The 16,841-nt window shown below is 40.3% G+C and overlaps 1 protein-coding gene across 9 annotated transcripts in view; it reads right to left on the bottom strand.

Moving 5' to 3' along the window:
* The window catches only part of LOC121295786 (rho GTPase-activating protein 44-like), a 46,163-nt gene that overhangs the window by 16,395 nt on the left and 12,927 nt on the right, over window positions 1–16,841 (bottom strand). For 8 of the 9 annotated variants that reach the window (XM_041220826.1, XM_041220832.1, XM_041220833.1 and 5 more), the window contains exons 2-6: window positions 2,809–2,848; window positions 2,123–2,242; window positions 1,445–1,521; window positions 443–554; window positions 214–290 (exon numbers count right to left, since the gene is read on the bottom strand). In XM_041220826.1, coding sequence (XP_041076760.1) covers window positions 214–290; window positions 443–554; window positions 1,445–1,521; window positions 2,123–2,242; window positions 2,809–2,848 — 426 coding nt within the window. The remainder of the gene's footprint in view (window positions 1–213; window positions 291–442; window positions 555–1,444; window positions 1,522–2,122; window positions 2,243–2,808; window positions 2,849–16,841) is intronic. The other variant, XM_041220827.1, reaches the window with a different exon arrangement.

Below are 16,841 nucleotides of genomic sequence, written 5' to 3'. Positions count from 1 at the left end.
TACAAGGCTCCTTTGCCTACTTGGGATTGAAAAGATCTTCTAAGATAATGAACACACACACACACACACACACACACACACACACACACACACACACACACACACACCCATGCTGCTCTCGACAGTGCACTGCTGTTTACAGCTTCATCTCTTCGCAAATACAAAGTACATGCTGCACAATATCAAGAGCTCCACACAGTAACAGGTTCGTACCGTGTCCTTGCAGAGTCCATATCCAGCACTAGTTTAGCTAAATGCTTTCTCTGTTTCTGGATGTTGGGAATATCCACCTGGGAAACAAACAAAACAACAACATCACTTCAAAGGAACATTATTTGCTGTTATTTGCTGTAATAATAATAATAATAATAATAATAATAATAATAATAATAATAATAATAATAATAATAATAATAATAATAATGCAGGTACACTATGTTACCTCTGCTAATATGAATAGTGGTTCTATCACATCTCTTTCTATCTGCAGTTCAAACAGAATGAGTTCCTGGGCCAGCCTGTCTTCTGTCTCTCCGCACAAATTTAGCATTTTCCTGCAAATAATCAAATAATCACTCGCAATACCGTTTGAAAAACAATGTCCCTTACCCAGGTTTCTTCACAATTGGGTAAACAGCTTTCAAGACAAATGTGATGTACGCAAAACAGACGACAGACTGTCAGTCAGACAGTCCCTTATAAACAGATTCAGATACTCTTAATAGCCTTCTCTAAAGCAGCCTTCCTCACAATAAGATAAGCAGTTCTCTAATGCAATGTAAAGCCCTGAGTGGAAGGACAGAAATCATGAAAATACCATTTGAACATGTGGTTACTTGCATAGTATGGTCAGCTTTTTCAGACTGAGTTACTAAAGGCGGATAGTTTTATTTAAATATATATTCTTCAGGTTTGCATAGCATATTCATGGTATGGTACAGCGATATGCTATTATGGTTTATTGTGTTTTTGTGTGGCAGTGGGTGTGTGTGGGCGTACTCGCTCTCTTGCTCACTGTACCAGATGCTGAACGTTCAATAAAATAAATCAGTATAATATTGCATTTTTGATTGGAAAAAGCCTCCACAAAACCCTTCTTTAATTATGCTAAACACCCGCTTGCTTAATGCTCTGTAAAAACTTACAGCACCTCTTTCTCTTTGTATCACACGATGTTGTCCTGAGCTGCTGTAAACAAACGCAAGCTCTAGGCTTTGGTTTCGTCAATAAAACAATACACAAAATCCCTAAACAGAATGTCTTTGTGGATAGGGGCTTCTATTGCCAATAACCAACGAGTTCATCATCAGGATAGCCCCTCGGAGAGAATGAATCAAACTTCAGAATCTTCAGGTTGGCTGAACACAGGACAGGCCCCCTTTGATAAAGACCTAATCAGATGTGTGTTTCTACTGGGTGTAAAGATTAGACGTTTGCTTGTTACCCCAGAAGAGATTCGTCCCCGAGGACAGCAGCTCCCTCCACTAAGCACTGCGCCAGGGTCATCAGAGGGAGCTTCTTCTGGGAAGAGAACAGAAAACGGCCAGTGTTACTATATGATCAAAACACAAGGAAGCCGTCAAAAAACGATGTGATAGCAATCTGTTCATGTAGGGTTACCGTATGGCTGCACGTACACTGGGACAGTGCGGGACAGTTCAGGCTTTTCAACTCACACCCCAATGCATTCTGGTAAGTGTAGTCCTGCTGTGAAAGGTACCTGAGACAGGTAAATCATTTGGATGTGACACCTGAACCGTTCCAAACTTCTGGTGTCCTGCAGTCATATGGTGATCCTATGCTCATGGGAAACAGATGAAAAGAAAATGCTACAAGGATCTTTAAAAACGTTGAATGAATTGTTATTTTTTTCTGTACAATTAAATAAACCACAGTGATTCAATCCCACGAGTGCTACACACACGAAAAGGAAAGCATCCATTCAACCATCTAGTTGGTTCCAGTTTTGTCTGGTCAGGAATGCTTTGGTATTCGGTACAGTATCATGTCTTGAGTAATGGTGTCTATCTATAGGCGTCTCTATAGCTAAGGTTTCAGTTCAGTGGTAAATCCATCAGCAAGTCAGGTAAAAATAAACCCTTTGTTCAGAAGGGATCCGCACCGAGGGAGAGCGCACCGATCTCTTGTCTACGTCCACGCCCTGCTGGCTCTGTAGGCATGCTGTTAGTTTCTTGTGGGTGCTGTGAGTCACTTGTTTTACCAGCTCCAGGCGTTTCTCCACCTGCAAGCAAACAGGTACAAAAAAACCTATTAGAATCTCGTGTGATTATCGCTGTGATCCACAGTGAAGCACATGACAGCTCGGCCCTGACTGAGAAGTGCTTGGAAAGCCTTTACATTTTCTTTGAATATCAAACAGATTAGGGGCTCCCGAGTGGCGCCTCCAGTAAACTAGCGACCCCTGGGCGCCTGCAGTTCTGCAGTGGTGCCATTCAGGTATGTGTTGTCCTCCAGCACTATAGGTCTGGTGGTCTTGCTGTGGATCTGCAGTGCGAAAAATGACGGCTTGGCAGGAACACGTTTCGGAGCCTTCATTTCGCCAGAGTGGGGGGCTGCAGCAGTGAGTCGGGATATAAATAATAATTGGGCATTCCAAATTGGGGAAAAAAGAACATTTTATTAAAAAATAAATACAAATTATTGCTATATTTTATATGTCACCTTTTTACGATTTAGTGTGGATCACACAAATTGAAACAGCAGTTTTATCAAAATATTTAATAGCTCCTTTAAATTAACATAGACAGAGAGAAGAATGATTTAATTTAATAAAGTGTTCATGTTTACCTGTAATAGGTCTTCACTTAATACTTCTGTTTTTTCGGCCCTAAGTGTAAGAACAGTGAACAGTTATCAGGACAGGCAATGCAGAAGGCAACAAGAAATACACCAATTGTAACGAAAGGCAGCCTCAAAATATCCTAGGAAAGGAAAAGAACATTTTGTACATGGTATACCACATAATCTTAAATAACTGTCAAAGCCCTTGCCTTGTTCTGGTCATATTCTCCAACAGTTTTTACCCATCAGAATTTTTAAGACACAATTATTCTTCCCCAATTTACTACCAGCGATTCTGACCGCTTAGTGAAATGGGTGTTAAAACAATCTTCTATCTCTCTCTGACTGTAAATAAAATAAGCCTATGGAGGTCTACTCTAACTATCCCCCAGTGGTGACTTATAGACCAGCTTACCAACATTAATTCAGTGAAATTAGTTTTGGGCCTGGCTGATACTGAATGTATCACACCTTGACAGTTACTTCATTCTCCTAATCCTGGTGATTGTTTACAGCATGGGGTGCTCTTATGAACTCTATCCTTGAATGGAGGAGCGCTGCTTCACTGCAGCACTGGGACCCTAATTGTACTGGAACAAGTACAAACAATAATCTCTTGTATAAACCGCCAGCACAATGGTGTTAAAAAAAAAAGAAGCAGCAGTACAATTTTTTCAGTTTCTCAAGCAAGCAGCTGGAGCTCATACAGCCAAGATCTGAATGCAGGGGGTGACTGTGGTTGAGTGCGAGGTAGGTTACACAAATATAATGAGCCCAGAGCGGACCAAATCAGGCCACATGTTAGATATAAAGTATTGCTTGATAAATCAAGGTTAACAATTTAACAGGCTTGCCAATGAGCAGAATGTGTCTTTTTCTGGCTGAAGCTGGTGTGCTGTTACTCATTCTTAAAATTGCTTTTAAGATGTATTGATCTGCTTATTATTCACTATAGCCTTTCATTAACACGTTGATTTTAAAACAAGAAAAGTTAATGGCTTCAGTACGCCAGTAAAAATGTCAGTGCAACAAAGTAGTTTGTTTTTTTATTCAGCATTTTAAAATAGATGAAATTTTCAACACATTCTGGTGCAGCTATTTTGGAGTGTGTGATGTTTGGGATGATTACAGCAACACGCATTATCCTGTGTCTATATGCCAGGCTAACTTTCACTGAGCACTTTCTAACACAGGAGGAAAAGGTTTGGAGGCAACTTGTTACCAAATATACCTACAGAAGAAGAACTCAGCAACATTTAAAATGAATCCGAAACTAAATTCTAAGAACACTTTCTGTAATACACACATAAACTTTTTATACTGTTATAAATCACAGAGCAGATACAACAGATCACTAGCAATCAATCACCCTCATCTGACTTCAACATTACAAAAACCTACATTACAAGGCAGCATGAACTACATAGTCTGAACCACTGAGTGATTATTTTATTGCACAGGTCAACTCCACGTAGACAGACAATGTTCTGTGGCCTGAAGCATGGCAGCATCCCAGCGAAGCCTGCAGTCAGTGTGTCTCTAGCAACCCTCCGTCACCTATCACAGCCTGTGACAGGGGTTTACAAAGTCAGTTACCACAAACAGTGCAGGGAACCAGGTACAGCTTTGAGAGAGTTAAAAAGCGAATTAAATGATTCTATAAGCACAGACTGTCACTTTTCCATTCTCTATTTAGGCCTCATGTGATTTGAGCACATGTTAGCATATTCATTCTGTTTGAATCCAGCTGTAACCCCTCCGCGATTCTCAAGATCAGAGCTGTATCTACGCTGCTTTATTTACAAGGGCACTGCGGAGATAGGAGACAACCTTCACAAGTCATGCACGCTCTGCCTCATTAGCAAATTGCTTCAGGTCTGAGACTGATGCTGCTGCATCCATTTCATTCAGCTAGAAAGACTGCCAAGTAGGCCACTCTTCTTGTTTCTCTTTTACTTCTTTTTCCTCTCTCCCCCTTTTTTATTCTTAGCGCCAGTGCACTTTGCTGTTAGAGTATTTCTCAAGGGCTCTAGCAGTGTGGAGCTCTTTCTCATCCCTCTGTGGACACAGCGCTGATAAAATGCCAAGTCAGGGAGGTAAACGTAACAATTACTGACCCAGATAAGCAAATATAATATCACTGCAGAGTTAATAAGGGCACTAAGCTGTAAGTTCAGAAATCCACAGGCCCTTTTCATCCAGCTTTTCAAAACATGCTATTTAAAGGCTGCTTTTTTATTGTTGTTCATGAAACTGTTAGAGCTTTAGATTACAGGCCATGGATAGCTGTGTAATTACTTTGTAATAACTGTGTAATTACACACATCTTCTGTCAGTGCATGGGAATTATTGTGTAATTACAATGTTAAATAGCTTTGTTACCTGAGGCAATTTCATGACACAGGCCATTTCCAGATAACTTCACTCGTATGCTATTCCCATGTTATTACATAGTAATAAGCGCTATCATTCAGAACCTAACAGACAAGACCACAAATCAAGCCAGCTGTTTTTTTTTTCCATTGACATTACCTCATGAATAATATAAATCACAAAACAAAGCTATATAGACATGCTAATAACTATACTGAGACATTTATTTAGAGCACAGTAGATATTTTGTAATAGCTTCACCGAGCCACGGTTTTTAGCTAAAAACAACATCTGGATCCTTATTAATTCCCTCTTGGATTTAAATAAACTTACGGAAGTTTCTTGTTGACCTTTACACAAGTTATGTTCAGCTTTCTCCTCCACATTGTCTGGCTTCAATTCGCTCCAGATTTCAGCCAGCTGTTTTGCATTTCTTTCTTTGTTTTCCTTGAAGTCCCAAGTCCGGTGCTTTTAGCAAAAGGTACAGCCGTCGAATGAAGAAATGAGCTGCCGGCAATGCTTTCCCTTGCTCTAACTCTCAACCTTCATCTGACCATCAACTGAACCATGAACCGGCTGTATTAATAATAACCACGGCTTGTACATTTATTAAAGAGGTAGTTGCTTACAGACTGTCATTTCCTCTAACGTAAGAAACAGGAATCAGAAAATGAGATGTGCATCCACAGCAAGACCCCTTGAGAAGGCCGATCTCAAACTTATTTTTATCAGAGAAACCCCATTGTCTTACCTAGTTCTTTATATTACAAGAATAGGAAGTTATGGCTAGATCTGTTTCTTCAGAGACATATAGAATTGTGCATGTCAAACAATGGATGCAGGTGGCTCAGTGATTCATGCATCTCAACCCCAAAGACCCGTGAATGCTTCTACAATATGGATAACCCAGACTTGCTCCTACTGCAGATTGTTTGACAAGGAGAAAGGCAATGAATGTAAAAAGTTTAATCGCAACTTTAATGTAATCGGTTCTGCCTAAACCCACGTTTCTTTCTGCAAGTTCCATGCTAGTTTGTCTGTTTGCAGTTGTGTAAATGGAACAGAAATCAGACCCAGATAGTTAAAAGGGAGTGATCTCAAGGACCGACGATATCTCTATACTGATAATGAGGCCAAGCTAAGCCAATAAACGAACACATTCCAGTATCATCTTGTGCACATGACTACCAATAGAAAAACAACTAAACATATGGACAACAGCCTTAACTATGCAATGTGTTTTTTATTTTTATTTTAAGCATGCTTTATAACAAAGTAATATGTACAGCTGAGTTTGTCTCGTATACCAGTGTTGTCTAGTTTTACACTCTGAGTGACAGAATGGCACAGCTTTGCAAAAGGTAAACTGCATGTATTAACTTATAGCACATTATTAACAATCCCCTACATGCCACGGCCAAACACCAATACTGAACTGTTTAAAAAAGGGCTGTGCAGTAGGTGCTGCAGTATGGACAGTTCTAGCTGCAGTATGGACAGTTCTAGCTACTGTACGTATTTTTCGTTTTGAAACAATGCTTTACATTACAAGGGAGGAAAGGAAACATATTCCTTGTGGTATAGGTTTTGGCAGACAGAGTGCTGACTGATATGATTAGAAAGTTTAGCTCGGTTAACACAGAACAAAATATCTGCTCGAGATAAAACTCATCTCCCATCAAGACAGCATGCACCAAGGCGGACTGTCTAACATACCAGCTCCTCTCAAGGGCATCCTCAACAAAGTGATTGCAGCCGATATATACAGCCCTACACAACTTGATAAGTAGGGACTGGAATAAAACACTTCTATTTATCCCATTCCTATTGTATTGTATTCTAAACTCCAGGCACCAAGGAGAACTATGTTTTACTATAAAGCAAGTTCCTGGAATAACTCAACATGACAAGAGATGAGAATCTGGGTTTTCTAATTCAATTTTAGATTAAAAGAAACATTTACACACTAAGGAACTAATCTCAAGAATAGGAAAAAAAGAAACCTTGAAAATCCTCATGATTTTACAGCAAAACAGAGGCACCTTTATTATGACGCCAAGATAAAAGTCCTGACCACAATCTAAGCTCCTGTAAACCCTAGTCGTTTTATACAGCAAGCAGTACTGCCTGTTAAGCGGACCCTAGGTGAGTAAGGAACAATACAATGTAACTCATTGTCTGAAATCAGCCTTCAGATGGAATCTACCAAATATTGTACGAGAAGGTGACTGCTGCTAATGGGATCTGCACAGATGAAGTTAAGTGGGGATCCTCCAGCAAAGCCTCTATGGGATTAATAGACACTATTTCTTCAGTAGTAAAAAGGGATAAGGCAAACTTTGATGGACCACAGCTAATAAATGTGTACTCCTCTCCACTGCTCTCTAATTCTACATAGAAGTTCCGACAGCCTGGATCAGCGGCAGCCCCTCAGTCACGCTCAGTTCCGAAGCATTAGCTGTCACAGGGAGCATTCAAGCATGGTTAATACCAAGACCTCAGGGGGCCTGCATCTGCAGGCCTACACCCTCCCAGCATATCTGAGGTAGGCTGGACCTTCCACCCTGCTAATTCAGCTGTGAAGAGCCGCAGACCCTATGCTGAAGTTATTTTATATACATACTTAGATGCTACCATGTTACTGTTGGTGCAGCATTACTGTTACGGTTAATACTGATGCATGGCCAGTCATTTCAAAAGAGCTCCTGTCATCATACCTCGAGTGGGGGAACTGCAGCTATTTCAACTGGAAGTCCTCATTTTCTACTATAATGGTAGCTGGAGGGAGGTGGGAGATTTGCCTTCCTTTAAGACAGTCAAGGTTCTCTAATGAAGACAGCAGGTTAATTAGGGAGACAGACCTCCCCCAGCTCAGTGCCACTCCAGTCCCTCTGCCATCTGCTAACCCCTCCCCCTCCCGCCAGGAGATCCCTGCTTCAAAGGAACACTCAGGAGATCCCTGCTCTTCGCATTCTAATTTGCGCAGGAAAGCAGGAGAACAGAAGGGATCATTTAATCAACTAGATAACCCAATCTGTCCTTTCTTCCAGCAAGCCTCTGGACCACAAGTCTGCATTTGAATTTTTTATTTTTATTTTTGTGGAGCTTGTAACCTCTTCCCATCTCACAGACAGGCGACAGAACCTGTAACGCCGGTGTATCACACAATACTGTCGTTACACACTCCTGGTCAGCAGGGTGCAGTCTCCTGATTCACCAGAGCTCGTCCTCACCGCCAATATGTATGATCTTGCCAGTGATGCTGGACTTATGGGACTCCCTGTTTTGTGTTAAATGAGAAGCCAATGATCACAATTCAACTGGATCAAATCTTTTGCTGCCAGCTGTCAGCAAGTATCAAACACTACACTCACCTGGACTGAATATTAAGACCATCCTTGACCTGACCTTATAAAAAAAGCACATAATCATTTATTATGTTTTTAAGATTAACTGGCTTTCAGTATAATATAAATCAAGGCGTTGCCATAGTTAATATTTGTCTTATGAATCAACTTCAAATTTAATTAAAAAAAGAACTAAACAAACTCCAAAGAACAAGAATAACTCTGACTCATTTCCTCCAACCACCCCCCCCCCCCCAAAAAAAAAAAAAAAAAACAATTTTAATAAAGATTAATTTACATCCTAACAAAAAAATAAATAAATAATCGTACTGTATCATCATGTGTTTTTCCATTCATTCATCAGAGTGGATCGGCTCCCAGTGCAAATATTGTACACTCAATAAAATAATTTACTGTAGCATGGCAATCTGTGACTCGTGTGATCATCTTTAAAAAACCCCAATAACCACAACAGTACTGACTGACCCAGCCACCAGCCTGTCTAACTCACCGTTCCTCCTCCCAAAGATCTCTTATATATATAAAACAGTCCTTGCTCAAAAGACCCAACTTCCCACTGCTTAACACACCTTTGTCAAGGGAAAGTGTGTTTGAAAACAAACAGTGGAGGTACTTGGAGGCTTTTAATGCCATGGTAACTACATACACTCTGTTTCTGTTTAAACCTATTAATGTGCCTGTGATGCCATTTACTACACTGTTAATGATGTAACAATCTACTATTCCTTTATATTTAACCCTTCGGGGATCATGGTATTGAACCTGTTTATCCATTTATGATCCTTTTCTTCTGTATTGTACATTATCTAATCTGACTTTTTCTAAAACTACAAATTGTAGGTCAATCATGTTATGTGATAGATAGATAGATAGATAGATAGATAGATAGATAGATAGATAGATAGATAGACACACACACCTTAAAAAAAAAGTGCTAAACATTTTTGTCATTTTTTTTCTCATTTACCACTGCAGTCGCTGTAACAGAGTCACCTTCATGGGCTAGTTGGTTATTCCTCCATCCTTACTCGTGAAATAAACTCTCTGTGAAAGCATCCTCTACATACTGTGGGAATACACACTGCCTGTTGATGGAAAGGTGGTGTAGAGTACAATTATATATAACAAAGCCTCTTGTAAAATCGATTTACTTATACCGGTGTTGTCCAACTGAAAAGACGACATGTGTTGTTAACAATCAAGTAGTGTAAGGTTTATTGATTCAATTTCAATTGTGTATAAAAGGGACAAGAAAAAAAAAAACAAACCTGGAAAGGATTCTTGTACCAAACACTGCAGAGCTATACGAAACAAGGCCTGCTTGCTCCTGTTTTAAGACCCATGTGTGCGTCAGCCACACAGCAGAGGAGACACAGGCAGCAGTGCCACAGTGGGGTCTCGGATCACAAGGCTGCACTGCACAGCCCCTGAGGATTCAGGTGAGCTGTGAACACCCTTATCCTCTACTGCAATTCCCCCCTTCTCTGAGGGGGTGGGTTGCTATGGCAACCTGGTTTGCGCAAAGCAGGCAGACAAAAGGCTAACCTCTTCATTTCTTTATTAACGAGTGGAGGAGAAGAAATGGAGAGACGAGGGAGGCTACAACTTTTTAAGGTATCAGTATGCTCATTTATCAAAGCAGCCCTTTCTAAAGACACCAAGGTCAGACACATTTGCTAGAATAGCCCAGATTGCTCAGCTTCATAGTCAACCTACCCCCTCAGAATGTAACTAGATCTCTCCCACACATAAAACCCACATAAGCGAGTACTCAAACGTCATTGCTAACTTAAACCGATTTCACAGTTTACTCAAAGCAGCAAAGGGATACACTTAAATCGTCTCTGAAGGAAAGTAGCTGGATCTTAGACTTGTCTTTTCTTAAAACTACAGTGACCAAAAAGTCTCACTCCCTTCAGAAATATCTTCTGTTTAAAAAACAAGAAGCCTGTATCGTTGCAGTATTGACGGTATGGAAAGCCACCTTTATATGTTGTCATCCTGCATCCTGAGAGGGGTTAAAGTTATCTGTGGAATATCTCCAGGTTGACTCTTCTAACTAGGCTGAGAGCCAGCAGCTCTATTACAGAATCCTCAGGGGGAGACCAGCCACTCCTGCTGCATGCTGTAGCGCCAAGACAGGGCATTACCTCACAGTGCAATGCACCAGCATACTGAACAGGGCTAGGAGGGAACTGTGGAACCTTGTGTCTGTAGGTAACTTTTATTGTTTTTAAGTTAAATAATATTTGATGCATCTGCAGCTTAAATACTTTAAGACAGATACGGTGTCTGTGCCAACTTATGTTTAATGCATTTATAACATTTACATTTCAAGCGAGAAGATTTGCAAGTTTTATATCAAGAATGAAATGTCTTTCATACATGTTGCTTGTCATGAACCACATATTTCTATTTGTGGTAATCCACTAAACTGGTATTAAATATATTAAAAAAGGTGGGTAGGGAGGGAAGTAATGCAAACTCCCTGACAAAAGCTACACTTAACCCTAGACAAGAGCTACATGGCTCTACCTTTAACATTGCAGGGTTACAGAAACAATCCTTCTAATGAGAATTGTCAGCCTGTGCTGTCACACTTGGTGAATACTTTCCAATCCCATTCTGAGCTCCGGTTCCTCTTTTTTTTTTCTCTGTGGTGTCATAGCCAGCTGTATCCTCTCTGACCTGCAGTTCTTTTGACAGTAAAGAAACATTGTCTTTATCCCTCGACTTTAAAAGCATCCGCTTTGCTATTTAAACAAGCCGTATATTATAGTCACCAAGAGTAACGTCTTTTTTTAAATGAGTTTAATAAAACTTTTACAGACATTTTGTTAACACCAGACACATGTCACAAAAGGCTTGATTTGGTTGCGTCACTAGATCCATAAAACTGGAAATCTATCTGCACGTAAATATCTGTGTTTTAAGGGATAGACTCAAATAATAAAAAACTGTCACTTTATGACCTAAAGCATATTTAAGTTATTCAATAGCTCTCCTCCAAACACCCCAGTGAATTGACTGCATACATCCATGTATTAAAACCATGAATACTGCCTGTCTGGAAAGAACTGAATGCAGCTAAAGAATAAGAAAACGCCATGGCATCTGTAATATTTGATTGAATAGACTCCTAAGTTGACACTGGATCAGAGGTCATTGCTCCTCATTCCTGACAGCCCTGGAAAACTGGGGGTTATTATAACGATTCACCAGTTACTGTTGTTCATCCCTGGCGTACAGAGCAGTTTTAGTTTCAGACAGTTTTAAGTCATCATGGGCAAGATAAGAGATTGTGACAACATTTTGAGATCAACATTTAGGAGGAATATCGACAGTTCTTTTGCTGGTAATGGAAATGGTCACTCTGGGATAGGCTCCAGTAAAAAGGCTCTCCTCTCAGGTTACAGCTGGCAAAAACTGCAGAACCAGAACCAGAACCTCAAGCAATGATGCTACTTAACTTGCTAATCATTTGGTCTGACAATACTGATGCATCGCCTCTGAAATTGAGACACCCACCACCATCTATAATGATATTGCCTCATATCACGTGTGTGCGTGCACGTGTTGGGATGGAGATAAAGCGAATAAACACAAGCCATACATATTTACAACTGGAAAACAACTGCAAAACAATATTCCTTCTTGCGTCAAAAAAAAGATAGAGAGAGAAAAGAGTGAATGAATAATAGCTTCTATTCCAGATAATGTTATCACAAAAAAAAAAAATTGGCACTAAAGATCTCATCTTTGGTGAGGCTGGGCTATTGAAGCAGCTGTCTCCTCATTTTATAAAGTATGGGCTGGTTTGGCATTACCAGCATCTACATTGGCGTTCCACACCTTCTGCAGAGCGAGGTGAGGCCGAGACAGGCTCGGATTTTATCTGCCTCTCCTGTACAGCTGCCAAGAATCAATGCGTGATCAAGGCTGCTGTCTGGTAGTTTCTACCCTCTGCTGCTATGTTACTTTAGTGCCCATTAAGATATAGGATGACGATGTAGGAGACTCTTGAAGGTTATGCATGAGTAGTTGGACATGTTAAGTATACAAATATGAGGTTTACAGTTGTATCCATACTATATACTAACCCTTTGAACAAAGACCCCAAGTACCTTACCATTTCCAATACCTACAAATTGTAGGGGATCCTCTTTGCTCTACTTTAACATTCTACATGCAGGATGAAAAGGGTTGAACCCTCTGATGTTACTGAGTTCTGAAGGGCACCAAGAGCTACTACAGCAATATGGTTTGGGATTCTCACAGCTGCATCTTACAATTCCTTGAGATCAATAGCATATGAATACAGAAGGCCTTGCAGTATGTGCAAATTGTTCTGAAGTACCCTGACCTCTGGATAGTAACCCGTCTCCCAAACAAACAGAACGAAAGTAAAACAATTTCTGGGGGTTCTTTTACTGCATTGGAACTGTAACTGAACCAGCTGTTGATTTAAAGGGAGGCTCACATTTTATTGCAGCAGAAGCGTCCCCCACAGGGAGATGAGGTTTCAATTCTTCCCCCTAAACTTCCAACTTGTTACGCCTGTGACTCAGCTTGAATGCATGATTTATGGGCTGGTATTCCTCAGCTCTCTCCTGATGTAATTACTGCTCTGTACTGAAAAGAGGAGGACAATATTGTTCTGTCTCAGAACAAGCAGAACTGCACACACGCACAGAAACACACACAACGACTCACAACAGCTTAATGATGAAACTTGCTTGCCAACACGGTATTAATTAAGGCAAACCGTGATCTGCCAATTGCAAACAGAAACAGAGACTATGTCTAATTAGATTTTTACTGCAAGTGTACTTGACCCTGTTTATATTGCTCTGGTCTCAAATCCCAGGCTGTCTCCTCGAATCTTAAACGTATCATTAGCAAACACCTCAGGCCCGATTTTGATGATGGGGCAAACCTTTACCATTAGGTCAAAACACATTTGTCTGGTTTTGATGACACGCTTTGCCCAGTCCTTTACCATCTGTGTTAGTGCCAGCCTCCAGCCACAAGCTGCAGATGCAATACAGTACCAACTCATTGTGCCTCTTATGCCTTCAGGGACATCTCTTGCATACTTCAAGGTCGCCCCATTCAAGTAATATCTTGACCCAGCCTTGCTTTGTTTCTGAGAGCTGACAGTCCAAGGCTGTATTGCTGCAGGTTTTCAAAGTGTGAATCAGTACTGTGAATAGCGCCAGTCATTCCATTTTCTAATCAGGGATCTTGAAGCCCTGCTATTGGGATTGATTTGGATTGCTCGGGTCAGCAGGACAGTATTGCTCTTCCTGTCTGAGACCTGAGTGAGTGGCTATGGGAAACACAGCTCAGACAGGGGGATGACAGCTCGGACACACACCCTGGAGCCAGCGGAATGAGTTCCCCTCAACTTCCTCACAAAGACAGCTGACCCTCTTCCAGGAATTGTGACTCTACAAGGAAGAATAAACACAGCGCAGACCCGAGTGGAGAGGGTTCAAATAGTCTCTCAGCTCATGGTTTCTATTTATCTTTATTCTATCTGTTTTAATTTGCTGATTCAAAGCGGTACTGTACAATACCACTCCTGAAAGAATGTTTGCATATCAAGTAATATTTAAATTACCTGACAACGGTAGGTAGGTACTACAGACTACCATAATGATATAAATAAAATAAGAACGTGACCCCGAGACTTAATCAACTGGTCTAAAATGAAAGGCTGCTATCTGTAAACCTGCATTTCCTGGTATGTTCCTGTATTTCAGTTTAGTCTCATAAAAACAATTTAAGAGTACAATAATAATAATAATAACAATAATAATAATAATAATAATAATAATAATAATAATAATAATAATAATAATAATAATTTTAGCTGAGCACCCCTTAACATTTGTTTTTTATTTTTTTTTTGGTAGCGTGTTGGCTATACTTCTACCAAAACAAGAAAAAGTAGTATGTGAATTTGCTAATGCCCTAATAAAGCCACTCAGCTTCCTTTAAAGAGGATATAATCTGCCAGAACATAAAACCAAAGTGATCAAATGTGACATTTACGGATCACTAAGCATTAGCACTAAGAGCTTCGAGGCTTTAATTGAAACAATAATAAATAACACCACGGTATTCACCAACACTAGACTTCTTTAATTGAGAGATATCAGTACACCTTCCTGACCTGTTAGCTGACAGATACAAGCGTGGCTCAGTCACTCAATTCTTAGAAATAAGACTTGATTGTAATGGAATTTCTGTTTTCTTTTTTTCTACCATCAGTTCCAGAGTTCTGAATTGTACTGTTGACCAGCTCTGCCTTTGCTCGGTGTCAGTGTGAATGGGCACTGGCTCTGCTCCACAGTCTGCAATGTGTGCTCCCGTGCTGGCGGTGTCTTCACAATACACTGATACTACTAGGACCCCCTGATCCTGTCGCTTTGATGTGAACATGGCAGTACGATGACGCACTGTAAATAAACACAGGATACCTCTGTCACTCTCTCCCTGCTAGCCGATAGGCTTTGTGCACCTTTAAAAAAAGTAAATAAATAATAAGTAAAATGGGATAGTTTGTCCTCTCTCCACAATAAAGCATCCAGTCTTTTAGTTCTACAAGACTCTACAAGCTTTGGCATCTTTTATTTCTTCTATATGGTGCCGACATGGTGCACTCACATCCGGGCACGCACACTTCCCAGCACTACGAAGCGGAACGGATTTCACTTGACAAGCAAACGATACCGATGCCATGACATGATGGAAAACTAATTTGCAAGAGGTCAGTAACGGAAGGGAAAACATTACAACACCCCCCCCCCCCTCCACTAACCCTTTCTAGTAAACCTGTCACAGTGGTTCTCTGAGCATCACTCCAGTCGGTCGGTGGCTGTCTGTTCTGTACCTTGCCAAATGGCTTCTCTGTAATGGTATTGAATGACCATTCAAGCTAGCGCATACAGGCTGTAACAATGGCTGAAACCCACTTCTTTCCCACAGTATATTGTATCCACGCACAGTATCACGCTATTATAGAGCTACACTCCAAGGACAGTAATGAAATCCCACAAGATCAGGCTGGAGTTCCCTGGGATTTTCAAAACCCTTGTGTACAATGATGCAAGGCTGGCTGTTCATGAACGCACGTAGTGTAGTTTCATGACACACTTTTCACAGGTCCTTTTAATAAAGAAAGGATTAAACATTCTTATTACAGCTTTCGTGGGCTGCAACGGCAGACAGAGCTTATTACTGGTCTGACTGGCTTTTATAGCTGTTCCGGCTTAATTTATTTATTTTTTCTTATCAAACCTTAATTCCAAATCCAATTTAGTTCAACACACAATTTTTTTTTTCTTTTCTGGGGTCTATTTTAATGATCTAAGCAGTGGCTGACCTAAATACCGCCGCTCTTTAACTCTGTATTAATCCTGTTGTTGTTTATTGACTCACTTATTAGCATTACTACCTTCAGAAAAGTTTACCATAGTTAAAAGAAGTGAAGCAAAGTGTAATAAAGCACAGTGAAAGCATGGTAAAGCACAGGTAAGCATTGTAAAGAATAGCGAGGTATGGTAAAGCATAACAATAAACATGGTAAACCAGGGTAAACTGACAAATATATAGTATATCCACAGGAAAAGCAAAAAAAATAACTAAATAGTAGTGCTTAACTATATTCAAACTATCTTTTTTTCAGTAGGAAAAAATGTTTGTATTTGTACAGCAATCAGATAGCAGGCAGTGTGATGCAAGGCTGGAATACTATTGAGGGGATCTCTGAGTGACAAAGCATGAGAGCACAGGATGCTAATATTTTAATAGGCAGTCCCACAGTGCTGAGTGATATTGCAGTTTCACTGTGGAACCCAAATGAATGCGGTTTTCGTGCTGCAGTTTTTTATATTCAGATCACTCGCGTTTACTAAGGGGACATGCACATAAATAGAAAGAGCCCAATGACAGGATAATATACAGCGGAAAATATACTGTGCGACCACAGGCTCAAACACAGGAAACTAACACAATAAGATGTTATTCAATTCATTTGTTCTCTTTCCATCTCCCACGGCCACTTTACAGCCGCAGCATGACAGGTTTTAATTACTCCACGCATGCTTTGAGAAATACAGACATGCAGGTTAATTAAAAACACCAACAAATTATTCATTTGCATATATATTCAGCTCCTACCTAAACATGAGTCACAAAAAACACAGCTACCAATTAACAAATGATAATATACACTCCAATATAAATTCAAGTACCAGGGCAATTCAGATCTGTGTGTGCCTGGTTCTGATG

This window comes from Polyodon spathula, chromosome 20, assembly GCF_017654505.1.
Source record: "Polyodon spathula isolate WHYD16114869_AA chromosome 20, ASM1765450v1, whole genome shotgun sequence".
Lineage (NCBI taxonomy): Eukaryota > Metazoa > Chordata > Actinopteri > Acipenseriformes > Polyodontidae > Polyodon > Polyodon spathula.
Note: the sequence above shows the minus strand (reverse complement) of the source record. Positions and strands in the feature narration are given on the sequence as shown.